The sequence below is a fragment of the Sycon ciliatum genome, chromosome 12, assembly GCF_964019385.1.
Source record: "Sycon ciliatum chromosome 12, ocSycCili1.1, whole genome shotgun sequence".
In the NCBI taxonomy this organism is placed as follows: Eukaryota; Metazoa; Porifera; class Calcarea; order Leucosolenida; family Sycettidae; genus Sycon; species Sycon ciliatum.
Genome location: NC_088654.1, coordinates 16,078,439 through 16,104,724, shown reverse-complemented (window position 1 = coordinate 16,104,724; position 26,286 = coordinate 16,078,439). Strand labels below are relative to the sequence as shown.

Below are 26,286 nucleotides of genomic sequence, written 5' to 3'. Positions count from 1 at the left end.
GTCGGTGCCTACGTGAAAAAATACCCTTGGTATAACTAAGCTTGCACACAATGTTATGTTTGTTCAGGGTGGATCCAGCATTTCTACTCGGTAACTGTTACCCACCTGAAGACGCAGTTGCCAACGACCCAGTGCTGCAAGCGCTTGGCTTCTTGACTGCCCGCGAAGATTACTTTCAGACAAGGGTCCCGTATTGCCACCTCTTTAATAATCTGCGGTTCCAGATTCCAGCTTCAAAGTGGGAACAACGAAACATCTATTAACGGTTACCATGGCTACATGACCATGGTTATGTTGTCTTGCTGAGTACATGCACATGTACATTGTACAGTAAAACCTGTAACTAAAGACCACCGTGACTGGCGACCAGCCTGGTACTAAAGACCACTTCTCCTGGCACGGACGGTCTCACATTATGGTTGTGCGCTGTAAACCTCTAACTAAGGACCACCTGCCACTAAAGACCACTTTCTCTGGCCCCAAGGGGTGGTCGTTAGTCAAAGTTAGTTGTTACTGTACATTGTACATGTATTACACTGTGATACATTATACATAATTACATGTACATAATTATACAATCATGTGTATCTCGGTATCACATGTTCTACAAGTATTAATTTTCATCTAGTTTTTGGTTTGCTCCTTCTTTTTTTCCTTTTATCTCCTTGTGATCGGTTTTTCGGGCCTTTTTGTAGTAGTAAATTGTACTGTTGAGCCACCGAAGTAAAATAAATGCAACACAATACAATACAATATCTACAGCTAGAGTGCAAAATATAGAGCCCCCCCCCCCCGAACTCCTGCCGTATAATACATGTACATGTATACAATCATGCATTGTGGTTCGTTCGTGTGGTGCCCTCGAAAACCTCAAGACTTCCTCAGGAACTTTAGTGAAGCGCAGACTGTACTCCCTGGTGGGTCCTAACATACTGCTACGTGTTTTACATGTTGTACAAGAGCTAGTGTATGCCTAGCCATTGGCATTGGTGGAAACTGCCGGTAGAAACATTGGCAGAATGTTTTACTTTTTCTGGTACATGTTTGTTTCATGCCTGTTTGCTCCCTATAATTATTGTGGATAAAGAAATGGAGCTACATGTACATGTACATTGTATAATTATGCTGTCTGATGAGTGTTTTCACACGAAACTCCGAGTAACAGCGGAAAGAGATTTGTTTGCTTCATTGCTGTGTAGTATTTGTATAATAATTACATGTACATGTACATGTACATGTACGTCATTTGGAGATGACAGTCTTCCTGATTCATACTCACCATGTGCACTACAAGTCACAGTGACTAGTGACTACCAATATTACTAGCCATTGGCGGACTATGCTCGGCCAATCGTCAAATTATGCTTTTGATTATGCTTTTGATTATGCCAACAAATATGCTGAATTATGCTTGGTTCCACTATGTATTCACGCTGTACATAAAGGATTGAGAAACCACGCATACACACACGGCCATGCCCCAAGCATAATTTTTTGTCTAAACCGAAAGATTATGCCGACCTTACACGTAGGAATCCGTATTATGCCGGAGCATAATTTTTTGAAGAAATCCCAAGATTATGCCAAATATTATGCCGGCATAATCCGCCAAGGGCTAAATATTACGGTACATACACATGTACATGTACAAACTCGGAGGGAGTTGTGGTTGCTCGTGAGAGTGCTCAATACACCAAGGTGCAGAGCCTAGTACACACACTTGAGAGGGACGAAAAGCGTTTCTTCTGCTGTCTGATGATCGGTTAAAACCGTGAAACTCAGAGTTACAGAAGAAACGCTTTTCGTCCCTCTCAAGTGTGTGTACATGTACATGTGTATGTAATAACAATCTAATAGTAATCTATATTTCAGGATTACCCAAACAAAGGCTACCGTCTATCTGGGGGATCTCCTATTTGTGTATGCACTGGTAACATAACAAGCATGTATCAATGCACATCAAAGGTGTACCAGTGCAGTCGAACTGATACTTTGCAATGCGAATATGTAAATGTGTAGACAGAACGTTTCCCATCGCTGCCACTGGATCATGCTTTGAAAGCGTTGTTTGTGATCTTCTCGTGGTCAGCTCTTGCTTGACTGCCGCACATTGCGACACTGACGATCATCTTGATACCGTTCTTTAGCCGCCCGGGCGGTCGCTTCCATCCAGAGGAGCACACCAAGAGGCTAAACTTAAAAAAGGTATTTGTGCGATTCCCTGCTTCCGTCGCTTGCAGACGATCGATCGTGCGATGGCTACCCGGCCCAGCTGTTCGGGAATAGCTACCTCCCGACGTCAGCGCTCAGGATGCAGTCAATAGTTTTCCTGCTTTCGTCAATGAGCCGACTACCACCAGTTTGTCTAGTGAGGTAGGTTTCTAAGTTCGGTGTTATGACGTATGATCGACGGCGACGCAGCAGAACACCGCAAAGAATAGCTAATAAACATGGCACATGGCACACACACATTAAATACGGAAATTTGTATGTAAGGTTTTAGCAACTGCCGTGACCTGGTGACTTGAGCGAATGTCCAGCATGTGCCTGACTTCGTGTTGCTGGCCCGCTGTTCATGTTGCTGAGGCGCTTCAACAGTGCACGGCCGGCGATACCGGCACATGGGATACGGTCGCTGAGGGTCAACGAATGGCTTGCGATCTCAAGTTCTCAACCTCTTATCTCCCTCTCAGCTCTCAGCTTTCTTCTGCTCACTCTCCGTGGCGGGTGAGGTTCTCTGTATTGACTACGTGGACGCCGGCCGGAGCGCCGGTGTTTCGAAGCGCGCGCTCACAGCTGTGCATATTGAGCTGTATCGACTACAGTGCTGGCAACTGAAATCCGACCCCCTCAGCGGTGCGCTCACATCGCAAAGACCCAACACGGGATGGTAAAACTACGAAACAGAGACTGACTTCTCAGGGGATCGGATTTCAGTTGCCAGCACTGTACATTGTACATAGTCCTTGTACATGTACATGCAGTTAGACATTCGCTCGTGCTCCTTATTAATATCGTTCTGCTGGTGGATGGGATTCAAAAAGTTTTCTCGCCTACACCAAAGTACCTACCGTTCTGCGTCAGTGGGCGCTTCGTTCTAATATTAATATGTATGCCAACTGCTGCCGGCATACGGCTCCATGTACCGCCAATTATCTGTGAGTGCCTCTGAGGCAGAACATTCTTGTGGCAAGGTTGCAGCGCATCAGACGTATTCACGAGCCGCCGCCGACGAGGCCACGCTTCAAAGAAGTGCAAAATTGACCTTTTCATTACTTGCACAAGAACCTTCAACTTCATTTCAACTTGGTCATGTTTCTAAACTCGTAGAGTATCCGGTGGCAACGCTGATTAAAAAAACCGTTCACGGTTCGCGTCAGACTCGGCCATAGGCCGAGTTTTCCGCACCCGTAGGAAATGCCTCATCTCTCGTTGGCTGACGTAGGAAAGAAACGACAAAATGTAGTTCTTTTTTGTCTTTCTTTTGCATGACGTAACATTTGCTGCTCGCAAATGCGAGATATTAGGAGCATGCGCTCCGCGGCATTCTTTTTCTTCTTGCTTTGCAAATGTTTGCAAATGTAGTCATTCTTTTTTCTTCTTGCTGTTGCTGCTGTCCCCGCAGAGCTAGAGGCTGTTTCTTGTTGCTGTGTGCATGTGTATGTGGGTGTGCATGTGAGTGAGGTGTGTTAGGGCTGGGAGCACGTATGGGGTGGCGGCACACAGGAGTGAGAAAGAGAGTAAAAAAAGAACGCCATCACCCTTTTGTAGAAGTCTATTAACATCGCACCACAAACAGGCGGTTTCGCCTACTTTGACACTGTATAACATGTGGACGGCAGACCCTTCAAGGATCAAGGCAACGCGGATATGCGAGCTACTGTTTGCATTACATTCGCTCTTGCTCCTCGTTTTCACTATTCCGCAAATCTGTACGTGATCACACACATGTAGGGTACCCTGTACAGAGGCCTTAGGGCTGTGGAGATTACCCTATTCAAAATTTAAAATAATATCAAGAGCACATAACCAGATTGCTGTACATGTATTAGAACGAATGTACGGAGGGCTTCTTCTACAATCTATCTGTACATGTACATGTAGATTGTAGGCAACAGTTCAGTCCGAACTGGGCGACTGGGCTTCCCTCTCCACAAATCACTGACTGATTCGTTTGATGGTACTTTCCGTGCAGCTCTCTGAAACCTTCATTTTCAATAGCCGCACAAACACTGATGAACAGCATCCATTAGGAAACTGCTTCTGTGTACCTAAACTTCCTGGTCACTTGACATTGGTTTTTTGGTCTTTTGCCTTTTGGCCTTATACCTAAATTTAATTGGTGAGCACATTCAATTTCAGAAAGTGGAATACTAATTACGCACTTGTATCGACATAAAACAATTACAACCCTGTTCGCGACGCCAAGTATTGATGATCTGAGATAGCTTTTTTAAAAGGTCGCGTGTTCTCCTCGGATGTGGACGATTTGACATTTCCACGCTTCAGATTTACGGATTTTGCTCTGCTGTAAATAGTGGCATACGTTGACTCGAGTTTTGGCAACTTCACTCAAATTGGTGCACTTCCATGTACTTCTCTACATCTTTTTGGCAGCACCTGTACTCACTCTGCATGCATCACGCTTTGTGAGAACCTTCTATTCACAATGCGTTCATGTTATTTTATCATCGCTTCCTTGGGTCACAGTAATGCTCGCTGCTCACTCAGTCCGAGGACATGTCGACTTTCATTCCTGATAAGTGCTTGGAAGTACCCCGCTCGTTATAAGCTTATCCGCTTACGTCATTATGTATAGTGGGAGTCACAGCAAGACCACTCGATCGCCTAATCTAATATTTGAGGCAGGAACGTCCTTGAAGCAAGTCGCGGGCGTGTCACCCATGTCGTCAGGCATGCCGTGCGCCGCACCAGGAACAGAATTCGAAATGTTTTCCTCAAATCGAACTGACCGGAACTCTTACTTGCGGAAGAGACACTTGAGAGAATTAGAAGTGATCAATGCAAAGATTGAAGTTCGCACGCCTGAAGCAACATGCATGCGTACTGGTTCAGGCATGGTCTACTTGGAGACCATGACAACCGTTGGGACTTTAAAGTACATGTATATTACAAAAATAATTTAATTATGTCTCGACCTGGCACGATTCCAGGCAACCACCATGTGCACTAGTCGGTAGAATCATTACGTCATGCAAGTAGGGTGGGACCGCTATAACAGTATAAGTGACTCGAGATCAATGTGTCCCTGTATGGGTGCAACCGTGCTTCAGGTTTCTCCACGGACGCGGTGAAGTGTTCTCCAAGTACTGTACCGGTGTGCTACGCGCTCAATGGACGGGGGGAGGGGAGGGGGGACAAAATCAAGCGTCAAAAGTTGCAGACGAGCGGAACGTCAGTGTAAGGTTTGGTTCGTCCGCTATCTCTTTGTCTGTCACCAGTTACATAGGATTAGACTTACAGCAGCATTTGCAGCCTCGAAAATGGTCGAAGTGGAGGTAATGTTATTGAAGATGCATTTCGATCTTTCCCACAATGCATCTCTTTCTTTAAAATGAATGAATAGAGTTTACCCAATGGCTAAGACCCCAGGAAAGGTCTCTGTGTGCAATTATTGCTGATGAATTGCAATTACAAGTGGTAGAAATAGACTAGGAGTGGAATAGATGAATATTAGCACCATCCTAGCATTGAAGCAGTGTTGTAAAGTGCTCGCAGACCAATATGAACTAAGGACACTACATGCATGGGGCATTTACTAAATCAGTTGTGTTCAAGTATGGACACATATTTTAATAGTGGAATACTCTTTTGGTACTAGCCTAGGAGGTGCTTGTTCTGTAGCCATAGATGATTTTTTGTTAACTCCATGTGGCCATATCTAGGCTTGGATATTGCCAACTCGGGTTTTTATTGGCATGGGAAACTGGGAAGAACAAAACCAATTTTTGAAGAGGCAAAATCCTTTACATGGATATTATAGGATTTTGAAAATTCTGGACACTTTTGCACGAGAGGGCCTGTTACAGAAAAGGTAAAGCCCTTGTGCTGGTGACACTTGGCAGACATCATCTCTGATAAACATGGAATGCAGACTCCAACAGGTTTTTGAAGAAAGAACTTTACTTTGTAAAGTATGATCTACCCTTTCCCAAAAATTGGGAAATATCCTATATAAGGATTTGACAGACAAAGAGATAACTTACACTTTCATTTCAAATCTCAATCTCCTTCTTCACCCCCACTCTCTCGCACTGCAATCGTAAAAAAGGAGATTGAGATATGGGCGATTGGCTGCAGCGGAGCTTCTGCATATTGAAGGAGGTACTTTCCTTCAAAGAGGAAATTCCCTTCGGCCTTTGCCTGCGGAGCTGCCGGACAGGGCTCAACACAATAATGTGGAGCGCTGTTACACACAAAGGGGCACAAAGGAGGTCTAATGCAATCATTGATAAAATGATCAGCTGTAGCACCTACTCCACTTTTATGTTTATGTATGTATGTCATTCGGATCTTCCCTAGTTGTACATTGTACTGTTGAGATACCGAATTCAAATACATCAATACCATACAATACTATACCAAAAAATTGGGCGACTTGCTTCATAATTCTCACACCTCACTCCTCTTACCCTGGACCCCGTCTTCTAGCACCTAAACTGGCACCTTTTGCCTGATGATCGTAGTAATACGTGAAACTCAGAGTTGTAACAAAGCTTCCAATCTCTCTCTTGTGTACAAGGCTTTGCTCTACATGGGTATTGAGCACTCTTCGGACAGTGAAGCAAACCACTTGACTACATCATTTTTACTTGAGGCAACGAACTGAAAATAATAAAACCAACCAACCAACCAACCAACCAACTACATGTACATGACATTATTATGCTGTTGTGTTTTTGTTTTTGCGTGTTTTTTCATTATTTTTCTTTCTAGAACTTTGAGTTGATGTTTTTGGAACACTTGGGAAAAAATATTCAGTTTATTTTGCCCGTAAAAGAGGCTGTACACATGTACATTGTACATTGTACATGTAGTACTTGCTGTGGTGACGAAATTAGTCGCCAGCCAGTACACGACCGATATGAAGCCCCTCAGAAGTCTGAACTACTACTTGTAACTCTGCGATAAATAGAACAAAATGATGCCAACATAATACCATGATTGTACTTCGAAGTAACAATTATGAAATGCAAAAATGACAGTGCTCGCTTCATTGAATTTTGCTGTATTTGAGTAGGGTTACTTATCAAATTCTTCCTTTCATTCAATTGTTTTCAATACTTGAATTGTGTTCTACTCCTCCATAACTTGCAAATAATTGTGTTTTGTTTGCCCGTAAAAGAGGCTGGTGGTGTGACTGTGAAAAAAATGAAATGCAAAAAAGGAGCCTTACATGTACATGTACATGTACATGTATGTGTCAGTGCCATTTACATGTACGTGGCACTACCGTTGATCATACATGTACATGTACATGTACCTAATAATAATGACATTATCCATCAAATGACTGAGAGGAGGGCATGTGATGCCATCTGTGCTACCAAAAGAATATTTAAAATTTTGTTCGTTCGTTCGCTACCCCAACGAATATTCGCCTACTAGGTACTAGTATTGACATTCGTTTCACCACTAGCAAAATTGTATAAGCATTGGGTAAACTGTGATTCATAAACCTTTTACATGTAGCTCCTTTTCGCTTTTTGCTACCACTGTACCAGGTCATACTTAGTGCTGGCAGGCAGCGGTGCGGACAGTGCCGTGCGCTATTGCCATTGCTCTGTGTGCTCTTACTGGCTTCCTGCATGCAGTCAGCCAGGCATTCACCGGTCGGCAAGGCCGTAATGCCCGCCGCTACACCGCTTGTCTGAGTGAATCGGATAGCGTTGTCGCTGAAACCCAGCAAAGACAGTCAATGACTTGGTCTCCATTTCCTCTGCAACCAGAATCAGACCTACAATGACATAATCCTGTACACATGTACATGTGTACAGGATTATTATTACAATTTACATTCCCCTAACCCGATCTGACTTTTGTTGATAAAACAGGATGGGAATGTTTCAATTTCATTTCAGAACAATACCAATGGACACGTACATGTGCATGTAGACGAACTGACATGTTGGCGACTTCCGCGGTGATATTAGAACTTAGAGAGGTTAAGTTTCACGTAAAATTCTTACGTCCATGAACTTTTATGTCAAACATTTAAAAAAAACCTCATGTAAAATTTGACGTGTTTTACGTGAGTTGACTGTCCCGCATGTACATGTCCATGTGAGCGGACAAGGTAGAAATGGAACGTTAGCTGCATGACATCATTTTGAGATACAGGCGTTTGAAGTTTGGCAAACTGTGGCATATTTTTTACCTGGGTTAGAGGGCTCTATTTGCATCATGCGCTTGTGCCTCGCTCAGCACAGGGCTTCAAGGTCCAGCACTGAAAATTTGAAGTGAATCCGTTATGGCTGAAGGAAGATATGGCAGCTAGTTGTGCGACGTGTGGCGTATTGACGGGCGAATTTGGAGGTGACGGCGATCAGCTGATGGCCTGCTGTCAGGTGCTGAGAGCTTCTCTGATTCTGAGAGCGTTTCTGAGTCAGGTAGTAGTCGAGAGCGTCTTCCACTACGCCGAAAACGACGTGCCGATCAGCGTTTTGTTTGCTGCTGGCTTCAGCACGGTACAAAAAGACATAGGGAACAAATGAGATGGATCTTTCGGATGCAGGCGAACGTGGTGACAGCAGTGATGATGATAACACCAATGAAGGGGAACGTTCCTGTGGATGCTGAGTTGTACTGAATGTATACGCCGAACTGACTTCAGAGCTCTGAAGCACACAGCGCAGGAGCTGAAGAAACAATAGCGTCGTGCACCACAGGGGAACGTATGCAGGGACTTAATAGCCCAGAACTGGGCAACTAGCTAGCTGTTGCCCAATGCATTGGATGCAAGTGGCAGACCTGCATCGTGCACTGTCTGGAAATGAGTGCTTTAAGAATTGAGATACACAGAATGGTCAAGGCTGGTGAACATGAGCTGAGTGGAAAGAAGTCAAATCGGGCCTCGGATTGCGGACTGATGTGTAACGTTACGTTAAGTACAGTTTCTCAAGTACTCGTCCTGCTTCGCCAATGGGCACCGTATTGGTGGTGCGTCTCCGGAATATTATTTCGATGCTGTGTGTTCAAGAGCTGTCTGTCTCCTGCCAAAATGTTACAATCTATATTACCAAGGTGCGCCGCTCAGTCGTCGGGAGCCTCAATGCATCAGAGCAGAGTCCGAGGTCGCCAACAGTATACGATGAGAGTGTGCACACATGGCTGAAGCAAGAACGCACTGGAATTGCCATTTGTCCGCCAAATTCTTCTATTTTTGACATGTGTGTAGTGGTATTTGATGTGTGGATTGAGTACCAGCTTCAACAGTCCTATTATTTTGCCTTGCATCACGAGTTACTCTGGAGCTGATTTTTCGGCTCCGGCTGTTTCTAGTTATGTTGTTTTGTTGCTTGGTTCCACCTCAAACGAGTCCATGTGTGTGATCAGCTCATCTTTCACACTGATATACACCTGTGGAGAAATACAGGCCAAGAAGTAATGGTTTTTTTTCAGTGTTTTGGTTGTACTGAAGGGTGGACTGTTTAAATCATCCCGAAACAGACGTTAAAATACTGACCGGCATCTAGAAAATAGTGAATGTAAGGCACTTCCCACCATAGTATCAGCCTGAAACTTTGGGATCTGAAAAACAGATAGTTGTAGGTGACCTTCATGCAAAAAAACAGTTTTTGCCAGACTGCAGTTAACGTTCCATTTCTACCTTGTCCGCTCACACATGTACATGTACATGTAAGTTCGTGACGTGGGTTTTTGGAAGTTTCGCTTGGTTATCCTGATCGAATTTGTGTGCGTTTCCGTAGTTTTATCGAGTTTGTTGGAAGATTTGATATTTGTGTGAACTAAACCCGAATCCTGCCAGGCAAAATTTCACGTCACGTCGCACGTACATGTATAACAGTACGTCGCACGTTTACGCGTAACTTGAGATTTGCACCGCATTTTGAAAAAAAGGCAAAAAAACGTGTAACTAAACTTCAACCTCTCTTAGAAGGTTGAATGTCAGTTTGTCGGCGGGAAGCGCGAGCTGTGACATTAGGAATAAACCTACGATCATGTACATGACTGTAATACCAGTAGGAGTGGAACGCATTACTTTGAAGTGCGGGAATGCAAACACTGCTAAAATTTATGTACATGTACATGTACAGCGGCCAACGAAACACAGCATTAGAAGAAGAAATCGAAATGTCCTGGGTTCTCCTTTCGTCAACATTTGGAGGCTCCACTGCAGCCGCCATTAGCAGAAGTAAATTATCATCTTGTGTGTATTCTTCACCATGCGAGAAACCACGAACCACGAACCTCGAGACCAGAATACTGTTTGATAGAGGTGGCTTCAGTCGCATTGCTCGCAGCTGTGGTGGTGAAACTGGAGCATCTCCGCTGAACTGAGGTCTCGGCGAGTAAGTTCAGCGACACTTCGCATGTTTTCAATGTTGGTATGGGGGTGTGGGACGGCGGGTAGAGGAGAGTACTGAAAATCATGATTGTCTGGTTCCCGCCTCCATGGGGTGATGATCTAGACCTTTTTTTTTCATTTTGCCTTCCCACTGCATGTGTAGAGTGTAGAAGTGAAAGGAGCGATGACAATAGTATAATGTATTGTTAGGACGTACATTGTACAATGTCATGTACATGTACATGTACAAGGAGTGGTTACCGTTGGTGTGATGTGCCGTCCACCCCCGCCCCCTCCCCGGAACGAGAATTTACAGAATTCTACAGCGGAATTTCAGGAAAGCCGATTGTCCGGATAAAATTGTGTTTGGACTTGAAAATTCACGTTACCTCGCCTGTACAATGTACATGTACATGTTAATGTAGATTGTTCCTTACCAAAGCCCTTCCTCTTCCTTACCCGTTGTTTTGAATTCAAGATCGAGCACCACCGCTAAAGACTGAAAATGATTGTTCGTACTAATCTGTAATTGGCGTGTGAAACACTTTATATTGTCAACACAGAAACCGTCAACGGCCGAATGCCGCTGCTCACTGCCTCTGGTCATACTGAGGTGACATTGAAACTCGTCCGTAAAGTGTGCAATTGCTGATGGTGCAATTTCAAAGGTGAAAACAGCTTAGACAAATGTCGCTCCTGGCAGTAGCGGTGTGTGAATGTTTGCATCTCTCTTCAGGTGACAAGCTTGATGACTTTCATGATTAATATTATCGCCAGCTCTTCTAACAAAATACAGTTTTCATTATCACTATCCCTCAGTTTTCCATCGTGTTGTCTCTGTTGAGTAGCTTCCTTGAAGTCTATTTTGGATTTTTTAGCTGCATTCTGAGTGTTGTGTGGGACTTCGTTTTGTCTCCGCCACTAAAGTATTGTTGCGGTTCTCGCAAGTATTATTACTATTTTACTACAAAATTATTTAAAATACTTCAATTTTGAATAGGGCAATCTCCGCAGGCATAAAGCCTTTTACAGGGTACCCTACGTCAGTGAGATATTGACTAGACACGTCAAAGTGGTGGAGCGGATTGCTGAGAGCTCGTTGAGTGTGGGTTCCTTTGAGAGGAAGGCCTGTGGTTGCCTTGCCGGCTTACCAAACATGACGGGATGGACGCATAAGAAAAAAAGGAGCTCAGGCCCTGTACTCCATGAAAAAGGTAAAATAATGAATTTGCTTATCTGCTTGCCTGCTTTGTGCTTTCCTAAGTGTGTGCCTGCTTACTTACTTACTTACATGTACATGTACTTACTTACTTACTTGCCTATTTTGTTCCAATGATTCGAGTTCCGCACCCTACGCACATTGTCCTCCACGTGTACATGTATTCGAAAGATGGACCAGCTCCATACTTTGTAACAAGATGTCGAGCAAATCGCCACCATAATACTTTTTTTCCAATTGTTGACTCACCGGTCCCAGTCTCCATCCCGAAGGACGAATCTTGGATTGCCAAATTCGACAAGAAGTCAGTCTGTGATGTGAAAAAGAATGTCGTAGCTGTACTGACGGGGCATTTATGGCCGAAACAGCTTGCTATGTGCAGGGTTGGGTATCTCGCTCCTCGACATTTGTCTTGTTGAGCACTCTCGGTCGGCTGCTTCAATTTCGGACGCATCGCTCGCCACCTTTCTTAGTTTGAGCTCTCTTATGCTAGAGCAACGCCATGTCTGTGGTGCCACCTTTGCACCATGGCTGGCAACTCGGCTTACTTTCAAAAGCTCGTGGCTGTACTGATGAGTACTTTATGGCCGAAACAGCTTGCTGTCTATATCATCGGGTATCTCGCTCCTCGACATTCGTCTTGTGCGAGTTGTGGAGCACTCTGCAGTAGGTCACTAGGTGGGCTGCTGTACTGTAGTCTGTAGTGCTGCTGTGTTAGGCATCTCTCGCTACCTTTCGTAGTTTGAGCACTCTCTGGCGCTAGAGCAACGAGTTGTCTTTAAAGACTTGTCTGTTGTGCCACCTTTGCACCATGGCAGGCAACTCGGCTTTACCTTATTAAAGCTCGTGTACTGATGCGCCTTTCCGGCCGAAACAGCTTGCTGTCTACAGCATTGTGCATGCTTGTACTGCATGTACATAATCAATTCAAAGTACAATGTACATGTACATGTATGTCGTGGTACATCAGTATTGAGTAAGACCAAGAGTCCATAACCCCCTGTGGGTTATGGACTCTTGGTAAGACATTAGTGTTCATGTGCCTCTGCGTTTCCAAGAAAAGGATTTGCATGCACTGTCACATGTACATGTACATGTACCTCGACTTGGGCCATCCGGAGCGCTCGAGCACACGAGGAGCCGCACCTTCCACTCGGCAAACCTGCAGGAAAGCATTACCCCGGCCTATCAATACACGGTGTTTCGGGGAATTCACCCCTCATCAGTTGAACTTGAGTAGGCTGAGGAAGATTGTGCCTGAAGAGCACCACTTACATGTACATGTATACTGTACATGATGTATGTAGTACTCTCCAGGCCGAACCATCACCAGGGATACAAACTTACAGAGACGCTCCATTTCCAGCGCGACAAGCGCCTCGTTACTGACGTTAGGCCGATTCCACACTACACCAAATCCTGCCTAAAAAGCCATTTTTCAGGCACTTTTCAGGCAAGTTGCCATGGCGATCACTTTGAGGAACGCGCGAAAGTGAAAAGTGCTTGTTGTCTACAAAGCAACACCAGCACTCTCTTTCAAGGCAACTTTTTACCTTTTCACTTTCAGGACACTTTTCTGACTTTTCTTCAGCCTTTCGATTTTTTCCGAATGTGTTCCCTGTCGTATCTTTCAGTTGTGGTGAGTTGTGGTCTGTCAACAATGCCTAGGTTCATGTTTAGCCAGGAGCTTGAGGGCAAGCTGATCGAGCTTTGGAGCGGACGTTTGAGGCGACCTCCGGGCGGTACAGTTCGCAGGAGCTACGCCGGAGGAGATCGCCATCAAGCTGAATTTGTTTGCTGAACAGCTCCGGGAGGAGGCAATCTATACTGCGTCGATCGTCCATTCCAAAATTGACAACATGAAAACCAAGGCGAAAGGACTGTACGAGACATACACAACGAAAACTGCCACCGGACTGGAATGCCTGTTGGCGAGGTTGACAAATATTCGACCTAGGATCTGGAATCCGCCTACACAGCGCGCGCTAGCGTGGTCAAAATGAAATTTCAAGATTGGGCACGCAAAAATGGGTGATATTCGAGGATTTGGACCAACAAAGAGCCTCTCCACTACCGCCGTTGCTACATCAAGCACAGGAAAGCCTCACAGTCTAACCTTCAAAGCAAAGTCCCGTGATCGACACTAAGTCTTGTAGGTGTGAATGCAGCTTCACTTTATAAGCCACTTTATGCCTTCAAGGCAAAGCCACTTCCGGCGTAGTGTGGAATCGGCCTTACGCTCCAGGTAGCAGCGTGAGTCAGAGTTGCTCAAGGAGTTTGGCTACTCACTACGCCGAAAGGCGGGCTCACCACCCCTTTATGGCAACTTCCCCAGGTCTGACCCCCAAGACGACATGAATACTGTAGTAGTCATACTGGGCCTGGCCGAAGTTTAAAAAAAAAAAAAAAAAAAAAAACAACACTACGCTGTCACTTCCAACAACTACATTATGTAGTCGCACGTCCGCGTGAGGGACAACAGTACAAACTTAGAAGTCACGACTTCGACGATATTAGTGATGAAGTTGGTTGTACCTCCTGTTTTCCTTCCCTTTTTCCTTCTCTCTCTTCGCTTTGTTTTCGCTGCCTGGGGTCTCATTTTTCTTTGCTTGTATTGCTGAGGGAACATACATGTTCAAGTATATGTAGGCTGGTTTGTATTCGCGGGTCCCCATGCCATGGTTCATGGGCCACGCGTACTCATCCCGCGGATTAAAAAAAAAGTAAATTATCGTATCCGTTCCCGAAGATATGTGTGAATAATAATAATATTTTTTCCTTTTGTAAAAACTGTGAATTTCCACTGTAGCCTTGTCATATTTACACTTCACATCCGACCCACGATCACTCATGCCATGGGCTACACCACGTAGACTACTGGTACAACGATTGTTTGTCTTAGGCCTTGACAGATTATGCTAGCATAATTTTTCGCATAATTTCTACCAAAATCGAATACAGGTCGTCCCTCTTTAATACATAATCTCTGGGACTTGACAAATGTTATGTATTAACGGGGTTTATGTATTAAACGAAAGTGTACATAACTTGCTTGTATACTAGAATTTTTCACTTTTTTCAACTTTTCTGAGTGTTTCTTGCTGCCATGACTAGGGAGCGAGATATTCTTGATTCCCTCGATATAACATAAAAAGTATGTTATAACGGTCACAGTCAGCGAAGATTCTACAGTTTACATGATACATGCCCAGTCGCGCCTGTACAGTCACTCGAAAAAAACAGAGCTTTGTTGGTTTATGATGACTGTGCGCTCTGATTTCTGAGCTAATTGCGTCCACAAGTAGAAACTAGAACACGACGTGCCTCCACTGGAAGGCCAAAAGACCAACAAATTATGTACTATTGAGGTAGGTGGCATGCGGGTACGGAGAAATGTTACATGTATGTACTAACGGGGTTTATGTACTAACGAAATATGTACTAACCGACAAAATTTGTATGAATGTGACCACGTTTCGTCCGGGACTTGAGATTTCTTATGTACTAACGGGGTTTATGTACTAACCGGACTCGTATTAACGGGGGACGACCTGTAATCGCATAATTCGAGGCAAATTGCATACGAATTGCATAAAATTGGAATAATCCGCCTGTTCGCATCAAATTCCATACAGTTGTACATGATCTACAAGTACAAGTACAAGTAGATGCACCAGGAAGTCGTAGGTTTACGACTCCCTTGAGAATATGTCTAGTCCACTACAATCAGTGACGGTCGTAGCTAGGTCGGACGGTGCGTTGACCCCGTTGAACCTTTGCTACTACAGTACAACGCCCACTACAAAAAATTCCCCTGTTATTTTGCACAGATCCATTATACATGTACATTAGCAGCATTATGTGAGCATAATGCGGCATATTATGCTAACTTTCAGCATCAAAATAGCATAATTCTGCAATTTTTTCAGCAATGCGAAATGCATAATTTCACCAAAATATTAGCATAATCTGTCAAGGCCTAGCCTAGTTTGTCTCCATTTTTTACCGTTTTGCTAATAAGAGTTTCTTTTTCCGAAATTTCTTCTCGTTTTGTATCATTTTCCAAGCCTCGTATCGCCACTTCTGAGTTGTTCGGACCTCTCCCTCTCGCTTGCTTGCCATACATGTACATGTACATGCACGTGTGCGCGCACACACACACACATACACACACACACACACATACATGTACACACACACGTACGCACATGCAATATGCACGGACTATCGCACACACCTCAGACCTGCCCATCGCGGAAGCGATGATAGCGAACAGCTATGTTAGACATAGCAACTTGTACTGGGATTACACCATTCAACAGCTTGCAAGGCTGATGAACACACACACACACACACACACACACACACACACACACACACACACACACACACACACACACACACACACACACACACACACACACACACACACACACACACACACACACACACACACACACACACACACACACACACACACACACACCATTGGACCATTAGACGCCCATCGCCGAAGGCGATGATAGCGATGCTACAGCAGAAGCCATAGCAGCTTGTGCTGGGATTGCACCATTCAACAACTTGCAAGGCTGAAGAATTGACCGCCACTATTCAGCCTGGTCTACACCACACAGCTATGAAGTGGCTTTTTCTGGCCAGTGAACCCTACTTTTTGGTCTTTTTTTCATTTTTTTCCGCACACACATCACACCACATACTCCGGCATGCACTGGCTGTTGGTAACCACCCAGGAGAATGAAAGAAAAGTCAGAAGTCTGAGAAAGAGAAGAAACACGTGTGTGACCATAATCGTCGGGAATCGAACCCGCAACCTCTCGATTGAAAATCGCTGCACATACCACTGCACCATATGGGACACACACACACACCACACACACACACACACACACACACACACACACACGCACGCACGCACGCACGCATGCACTAACAAGTTAAAACCTAAGACTTTACATGACTGCAGTTACGGAAGAGGTACACAAAAGGAAATACAATACCAGGACTGTTTCGTTGTTACTCCGAGTCTCAGGGTATAAGCCAATCATCAGACAACATAAGGAGTTTAGAAGAAGCCATGGCCCTGTAAGAAGACCTTAGGTCTGTTGAGAATGCCCAAGTAAAATAATAATATACAATACAAAATACAAACACATGTACATGTGTAGGTACATGATATAATCCCAAAACTGGTAAACCAGTATTAGATAAACCTTGTTGTAGTTCACGCAATTGTTAGATTGACAGAGAAAAAGAAAAAGGAGTTTTTATACAAGTTAAAAAAGAGCGAAGACAACAAGACGAAATCAGGAGTAGTCTCCTAACCCCCTAGCATAACGAGGGTCAGAACCGGGTGCCATACCCATATCAGGCATAATTATGGTTCAAATGGTCCGCAGGGACCGGGGCTCTGCCAACCGCGGAAGGTTGTAGTAAGGTCACCGTTTTCGAACACAGTGTCCTCCTCCTTGTTTCATGCTGTCAATCTAACAATTATGTAGGTATAACTGGTCACTCACGACTCTACTCTAGACTAGAGTCCAGAAATCACAGGCAAAATGAAGATTGTAAAATTGATGTAATGTAGGCTATTGGCTAGCACTTACTGTCAGTCACATACTCAGTGATGCCGATGGTGCTATCAGTCATGACTCATGTGCCTACCACTACTAGTAGTAGTACACGATTCATGTTATTGGTTTGACAATGACAGCATGAAATCTATCCAATACGGCAATAGTCCTGATTGTACATGTACATGCCGTCATGCGTGTGCGTGCACGAGCACTGATACATGTACATGTACATGTGCAGTCATAGTCATTGTACATCATCGCAGGGGCTGATACGCCAGTACATGTACAATGATGTTGACTTTCTGACCCTCTGCATTGTGTACTGCTATGCTTGGGTGACCTACGTATACGCTACACTACATCATGTCCATACAGCCTTAGCTTACAGGATCAGAAATACCTCCCGCTGCTTCGTGACTAAGCAGCCGCACAGAAGGGGAGGAGCATCTCAAGTGCCTTCCAGTTCCACTCGACCCCAGGAACGACTTACGAAGTTCGTTGCGTGCTAGTTCCCGGGTGGTGGGGGGTATATGTAGCGTACGTATCTCGTCCATAACCATAACAGCTACTGTACATGTACATCACGTATTATGACTGCAGCTTTACAAGAAAGGAAGCACGAACAGTGACAGTACAGTAATAGTCAGCCCTGACACACTGTGTCAAAGAGGGCTGTGACGTTTCGGCCGCACATCATTATCAGCTTCCTCCTCTAAGCCTGTCACGTGACATTATCATATCAGCGACCACATATTCGTTACTACTAGTACTAGTACGTCACAGTATTTCCAGTCATGTGACGTCACGTCGTTAACTACATCTGCATCTGTTGGCTAGGCCTAGGCCCTGACAACAACTCAATCCAACAACGCCACGTCACAGATCCTTGTGGTGGTGGCCATCTACAATGACAATGTGAATTGTCTCATTAGGTATCGCCGCCGGAGCGACCACCATCAGCATATCCTTCGTGGATCACTTATCAACAGTGACGTCAGGACGCGCCCTTTTGGCACGGTACGCGGTGCAAGCTGGTGATGCGTGACAAGCTGCCCCTCGGGGGATCAGTTACTGAGTTAGCAGCTCGGTCGATGGCAACAGACCGTCTGTATGCACGCGGTGGTCTGCTTGCCCGTGTCCCAGACGACGGGATAGGATTGACCACGAGCCTAGCCACACGCAACCCAAGGCAAGGGCAACGGAGCCTGCTTTTTGATAGGGCACCACCGTACAACAGCAGGAAACGCATGAGTAGGGAAAGCGCCACTCGCGCTCGCCAGGTGGTGCTGCTCGCTGCTCGCTTGGATAATCACGTCTTTTGCCTCGAGGGCGGTGTTATCAACCAAAAGGGGGAAAGTCCAGCGCTCAGGGCGCGCGGCTATTATCATGATTTATCACGATACTACTAAGTAGGCCGTGTGGTAGCCAGTAGTTTCATCTGGGACGACGTGCGGAAGCTGGCAGCGGTGCCAAGAACACTGTTTGCTGCTTGATCGTGCGTCACAAGCACGCCGGTACATTGTACTTCTCTAGAGACTCTACCTCCTGCACTCTGCAGTGCAGGCACGGGTAGCTGACCGTCTACTGACAGTAATGAGTACGTATGTAGACTCCCTACAAGCATCATCGACGCATCATCTTTACCATAGCCATAGAGAGCGCTATGACTGCACCGCCACCACGGCACCAGCTCATTACTGACATTAGGCTTTGCGCCGCTGCAGTGTGATGTAGACTTTTGTAGTGCGTGCGGTCCACTCTCACGTCACGCCAGGGGATTTGAGTGGTTTTAGGATGTGAACTACGCGCTGTGCAGCCCTTACTACCTTAGGCCGCCCACTAGACGCACGCCCAGCAAAACCATATGCCACGCTTGTCCTGGTCGGCCTTGTCAACAATGTGTCGACTGCGCGCCTGCTGGGATCGCTCGGCGAAAACCCTTGTAAATTGTGGTCTGTTGCCGTAGCAGCCCTGCCCCGTGCACTTCGGGCCAAGTGCCTTATGAAACGCGTCCGATTTCAACCCAGAGCCAAGATTCGTGCAAATGATCGTGGACAAGTGAGCTGACGAGGCTGCCTGCCTGATATGACTGTGACTCTGAGACATTCTGTTTTGAAACGTTTGAGACGTGGGACGTGTCTGTGCACAACTTTCCTTATACCATTGTCCACTAGTATTACTAGCCTTTGGGCGAGTTGGCTTATGATATTTTATGCCAGCCTACCTCTGTCTCGGAATTATTTACATGCAGCCCACATTATGTGTGTGGTCTTGTGATGCGTGGAGAAACTGCTGATTCCATTGACAGGGAGACGAACAGGCCTACGTAGTCTGCCTCCTACTACTACTCCACAGCTAGCTGAGGTCGTGAACTATTAGTATTACTGATCGTCTGCACTCACAGCTAGCTGTACTGCATGCAGAGGTCGCTGGAGTTACCCGTGCTCAGCAACGCACCTGAGTCTGCTGAATCCCCCACCAAGGTGCCGCGAGGCCCTGGCTCATAACGAACTTGAGCCCTTCCTTGCGGACGCACTCGTTGTAATAACGGGAACAGCAGCAAACGTTCACTATCCGCTAGAGACACGGTCAACCGTCGTGTCCACAGTGCTAGCGGCGAGGCATGCAGTTTGACTTTTCGGTGGGCGAGCTTGTGCTGGTCGATTGGACGGACGGCAAGATATACTATGCCAAGATCAAGCGCATCGACGAGAAGAGACAGGTCTGCGCCATAGTGTTTGATGACGGAACGCGGGACGAGGCGCATTTTCACAAGATTCACAGTGGTAAGTCTTCTTCATCTGCCTGCAACGTTTTCCGAGAACCAGTGCTGCGAGCCCCGTTCAAGCTGTTGTGGCATTGCTCGCCAGGTCAAGCCCACTAAAACCTGGTAACTCCGAGCTTGCACATTATTTTTTGACGAATGGATCGGCAAAATTTATTTGTATCATTCTGCACTACTAAACTCTAAACTCTATAGTACTATTGCGTACATAAGCCCTGTGCTGCATGCTGTAGTGTACGTGTAGTCCAGATCGTTGAACGCACTACGTGCATGTGGATTGTGGTGCAGCTTGCTTGTTGATCTGGCCTTTCTGGAGTCAGTGAAGATCTACGACACAGACTACATAGTCAGTCGACGTCTTCATGTGCATGTGTACGAGAACGAGTGCTTGTTCGGGCGCTTGAGCTGAGATTCCGCCGGTCCTGTTCGCGGTGTACTACTACTAGATCATGTAGCAACTGAAGTAAACAGTTCAAAATTGTAGTTGTGTAGTTTGAGTTTCTGATGGTCGAGTGGCGACGAGCGCGGCGCGTGCGTAGATCTACTGAGAATTAGATCCCTTTTCCTCGAAGTCAAACAAAAAATACGCCTACGTCTCGCGAAACAGAGAGTTACAATCATGATCATTGTATCGCTAGCGCTCGGTACCGTCTCTGAATAGTGCCAGCATAAACTACATCGACGCGTACCCCGCTCCTAGGACCTAGATTGCTAGAATCCTACGCTCAGTTTGTTGTGAAGTCAAGTGTGTCCTCACGTAACGACACGTCTTGCGCTATCTCCGAGACCGCGAGAGCTGACGATCCTGGCCGGGACGTGGACGCGTCGGCGGCGCGGCCCCGTCCTGGGATCGCGAATTCGCGATCCCATTCATTCAAAAAATTGAAAAAAAAACAATGAATGAGATCTCGACTTCTAAAAAATTCCTTGATTTTTTCATGGTCTACGGACATGAACCATGTTCTGTTTCAGTGTTTGTGTGGCCCGGAGTTCTTGCGAACTGGCAGTGCAAATCATGTCACCGTCGTCAGTACATGTGCCAACGACACGTTTTCGTTTGGCTTGGCGACAAGAACATAGTCAAGCCCACAAAAATAAAAAATAATTGAAGCACCGTCTTTGGAGATTAGTTTCTCTTCGAGTCGTGCCTGGAATGCCAGACCTTCCTCTAAATCTTTTGGTCATGGTGCACCAATAAAGCAATACTAGACCCCGACGTTACGCTGCATTCGGCGACAAGCGGACATGGTCTGCCTCTGCTCGTAGCTTTCTGTCAGTTGCACAGCCGGAACACGCTGGTGTTTATGGTGTTTTTCTGTTGTTGCTCATCGGGGGGCAAGCGTTCACCTGACCAAGCTGTGTTTGCCAATCTCCTAGCCATAACTCTTCCCGTGCGACTGCTTGGCACTCCACAAGTACCAGTGCATGTTCTCCGTTTCCGTAACATTTCCGCCTGTCTGTCCCCGGCCCCGTCGACGGACAGATTCGCTACAGTCGAGTGGCAGGCGAGTTTCGAGCAACTCCGCGCGCTGCGTAGTGTCCACTAGAGCGAAGGTACGCAACGCTACATTCGCAAAGTCCGTTCAGAAATTACGGACAGCGGACAATGCTTTTCATGTGCATAAATAATTCAAGTTCCGCGTGTCTGTTGGTTCTGAGACGCACGTAATGCACGGTTGGTTGTGGGGGATAGTTTGTTGACAATGTTTTAGTCATGTAGTGATCATGGTGATCCCACATTGGATCCGCTGGCGTTTGAGCCGGTCTGCGGCACTTTCCGGTCCGACATGTTGGTACTTGGAGAGGGCCTGGGGCTGGGGTCGCCGATTGAGTGCAGCATGCTGCTGTGCACAATAGTGCTGGGGCGGTGACCGATCTACTTCTTTCCCGGAAATTGCAAAGTTTGCAGCTTAGACGTTTTGTTTTTTAGTCAGGTCGAATTTCGTCCTCAGGTAACGCGAGCCCTACATGGCTGCATCCCCGTTTCTTCCTTCCTTGTCTTGTGTTTCCCTCACCTTCCCTGTAGCTTGTAGCACAGGGTTACGGTATTAGGATGGTGCACTAGCTACACCACGTGACCACTACTAGGTTCCCCAACTCACGATGCACAGGTCAGACGAATTTCTCATCCAACTCCTTTACATGTGAAAACTGGGTACGGACAGTGAGCAGTAACTATTTATTTTCCTCATCCTGATAAAACAATAGTGAAGAGAGAGAGAGAGAGGGGGGGGGGGGGGTATTGTTTGAGGTTTATTTTGCACCGCAAACCTAGCGGGCATTGATGCCCAATATTATGGTGGCGATGGAATAGAAGAAGAGATGTGTAAAGTAGTACAGTACATTGAAGGTACGGTGCCAAGATCGATTAGGCACGAGCGTGCGAGTGCTCACATAACACTATAGCGTGATGTGGCAGACGCTAAGCCTGCAACTGCAAAATGAATGATGTGCACTTCAGGTACGACCCTCAAGATGCCTTTGCATACGGTGCCTGTGGATCTGTGCGTTTTCATTGGTTGGTGGTGAATCGAGAATTTGACTTCCATGGCGTTACCTCGTGACGCAGGTGCTGATTGGCTTTTGGCCACATTTATATTATGTCCATGAACTCATTTGAAACTGTCCACCTCTCCACACTGCTCTCTTGGTCCACGTTCACCACACCATATCTCCTTCCTTCTTGTTTTACGAACTGGGTGCGGCGTGGTTTCAAGTAAACAAAATACCATAGCGAGGAAGTTCGTTCTTGGATAGAGGTGGACAGTTTCAAATTATTTTCAAATAGCCGGTTCCGTTGTAACTTATGAGTCAATAAACTCATGGCATTAATAGCGCAATTTATATGACGAGTAGGATCAACATAATAATAATAAATATTTAAGTGGTTTGCTTCACTGTCCGAAGAGTGCTCAATGCCCATGTAGGGTAGAGCCTTGTACACAAGAGAGAGATTGGAAGCTTTGTCACAACTCTGAGTTTCACGTATTACTACGTACGCCTGATGATCGTAGTAAAACGTGGAGCTCACAGTTGTAACAAAGCATCCAATCTCTCTCTTGTGTAATAATAATAAAATGATAATATTCACAGGATCAACATTCTGTGAATATTTTATCAACTTTGGGACAATGTCGACCCAGCTTGTCATATTGTTTGTACTATTAAATTAAAAGTATTGCCCCTCGTCACTTGCTCAAGCAGCCGGGATGATAATTATGTGGATGTGGATGTGTGTGTGTGTTGTGTGTGTGTGTGTGTGTGTGTGTGTGTGTGTGTGTGTGCGCGTGCGTGTGTCTGTGTGTGCGTGTACCTCTGCGTATTCTGACCCTGCAGTGAGTGAGACAACAAACGAGTCTGACTGGATAGTGTGTGTAATCTGCAAAGGCGGTGACTCGGACGCACCCAATCTCATCGTGCTGTGTGATAACTGTGGCATAGGTAAGGCTGCGTGATACGTCCTGCATCTCTGTTGTCAATTGACATGATTGTACCGTATTTTCTCGATTATCAGTCGCACTCGATTATAAGTCTCACCCCCATTTTCAGGTTTGAGCCATACTGTTTTGATTATTGACCATAGTAGTAAGGCATGCTTGATTGTAAGTCGCACCCCTTTTCTTACCCTTAGACTTCAGTGTAAAACAGTGCGACTTTTATTCGGGGAATTACCGTATGCTTGCACGTTCACAATACCTACTGTGAAGTAACCAGCTTTCGCCAGAGATAAATCTTTTGAGAATTCCACTGCTTCACGAGAGAAAAATCATCGCAAACTGCTCCGTAATTTTGCAAACAATACAGAATCCAACTAGAAAGAAGAAGCACGAACGTTTCTCTTTGTGAACCAGTGCAATTCTTGAAAACGTCGAATTTGCACTCGGCGAACGTTTCTGGCTTTACAGTACAGTCAAGTTCACTAATAACGACTGCGGATATAACGACAATTCGCGAATAACGACAACATTCCCATGCCCAGAGCAAAGTCCCTTCCATCTGTAAAACATGTAATGAGACATCGGGTATAACGACACTTCGCGAATAACGACACTTTTGTGATGCCCGCCGAGTGTCGTTATAAGCGAAGTTGACTGTAGTTTGTGCTGATCAATTTGAACAATTTCTCCTGGGGTGTGCAATATTTAACTCGGATGGTGAGTCAAATTAATTATTGTGAAAAGAAGGACAAAATGTTACGAGTTTTGGGCCAATTTGTCGCACTCGCTGACTGTATAAGATCTGGTTACATTGGTGGACAGTTAGTCATAACTCGTAAAATTTTGTCCTTCTTCTTTTCACAATAATTTCTCCTGAAATCATAGTATCTCAAAGAACTGTAAGTCAACAAATTTTCGGCGCTCATTTATTTTCGGCTATTTTCAGCCTGATCTTATTTGGCCAAAAATTTGTTGCAGCCGAAATTTCGTTTTGCAAGGTTCAGTGTGACAGTGTATACAGGCGGCAGCAGCAGTGCAGGCCGAAAATTTGTTGCAGCCGAAATGTGTTTTAGCCCTAGGAGTTGTAAGTCAACAAATATTCGACGCATATTTATTTTCGGCTATTTTCGGCCTGGTCATATTTGGCCGAAATGTTGTTTTGCAAGTTTCAGTGAGTGCGTTTGATCATGCACGCGAATTGATTCATGAATCGATTCCCGCTATTCACATCACCCCATGTGAATATGGTGAATGGATTCCGAATCGATTCCAGGGCTCATGACGTGAAATCGAACGACTTGAATGCATGGGAATGGATTCATGAATCGATTCCAAGTGTGTAATCGAACGCACTCACTGTGGCAGTGATACAGTCAGCAGCAGTACAGGCGGAAAATGTAATGCGGTCGAAATGTGTGTTTAGCCCTGGGAGGCTGAAATTTGAATGGGCTGAAAATTTGTAGACCGACAGTACAGTGTGTGTACTACCGAGGAGTAGGCTGAGCCAAAACCCTACAGTCCATTTCAAAACTATAGACGCGTACCTAGGCAAAAACCGTTATGCCAGCATCTATAACACATAAAATCTGTGATCACTTTGTGCATAATGTTTTCCAAATCGGGCGTCTGTTATCCAATCGTTTAGAAACTATATGAGAGTAATTGTGGAGCGGACCTGAGCAATATTCCGAAAACTATTCTCAAAACGTTTCAGCCAAATTTGAAATATTTCAAAAACACTGCGCGTCTATAGTTTTGAAATGGACTGTAGCACACAATACAAACCAGTTCTAATCCTGTATGGGTTTTGCAGTGCAGTGCTTTCTTGCTCACACTTCTTCATGCAGCGACGCTACTGTAGGTCTACAGATTTTCGGCCCATTCGAATTTCGGCCTCCCGGGGCTAAAACATATTTCGACCGCATTAAATTTTCGGCCTGTACTGCTGCTGACTGTATGCACGGTCACTAGGGGTGTGCGGATTATGCTCGCACACAACCGATATTATGCTTTTGGGCATTTCCAGCGGAACTTCAAAAGTATTCTCCCAAAACATCGAAAACATTTTCTCCAGAATTCACCCCCCAAAAAAGACCCCAGCACGAACTGTGCCTTGCGCATGCTCTTTAGTATGCAAAATGGACGGTCAGGCACGTGATCACTGCATGCAGGATCTACACTACATGTACTAGATGTACATCTGACTGTACACAGCTACTATGTCGTGTCCGGGTATTGCTGCATGTACATGTACGTGTGTCCATGCATGCGCGCTTGTTCTCGGGCAGATCAAAATTGACAGAATTCTCCCAAAACTCTTCTGAAGGTCAATGGATCTGCCAAAAGATCGATAGAATCCCCCTAAAATTCCCAACATTTTCTCGACGATAGTATTCCCAAATTATTCCGGGAATAATCCGCGCACCCCTAACTGTCACACTGAATACTGAAACTTGCAAAACAAAATTTCGGCCAAACATGACCAGGCCGAAAATAGCCGAAAATAAATATGCGTCGAATATTTGTTGACATACAGCACCAAGTAGTCCAGCCTTTCCTTTCAGGGGCGTCGAATAATTTTAGGATGGTACGGTTACTGATGGGGTCGGGTGGCTCCGCTGAAAATTTCGAAAAGTGGAGGCCTGATCAGTGCTCTTTTTTAGTTTTTTTATTCCCAGGGTACCCGAGAGTGGTACGGTCAA

At 45.5% G+C, this 26,286-nt stretch overlaps 1 protein-coding gene across 2 annotated transcripts in view; it reads left to right on the top strand.

The window, feature by feature from the left end:
• Positions 1–11,419: 11,419 nt before the first annotated feature.
• The window catches only part of LOC135828868 (AF4/FMR2 family member lilli-like), a 34,571-nt gene continuing 19,704 nt past the window's right edge, over positions 11,420–26,286 (top strand). The window contains exons 1-2 of one of the 2 annotated variants that reach the window (XM_065341298.1): positions 11,420–11,763; positions 23,484–23,588. In XM_065341298.1, coding sequence (XP_065197370.1) covers positions 11,706–11,763; positions 23,484–23,588 — 163 coding nt within the window. In that variant the 5' untranslated portion in view covers positions 11,420–11,705. Of the gene's footprint in view, positions 11,764–19,099; positions 20,149–23,483; positions 23,589–26,286 lie in introns of those variants that run through there. The other variant, XM_065341297.1, reaches the window with a different exon arrangement.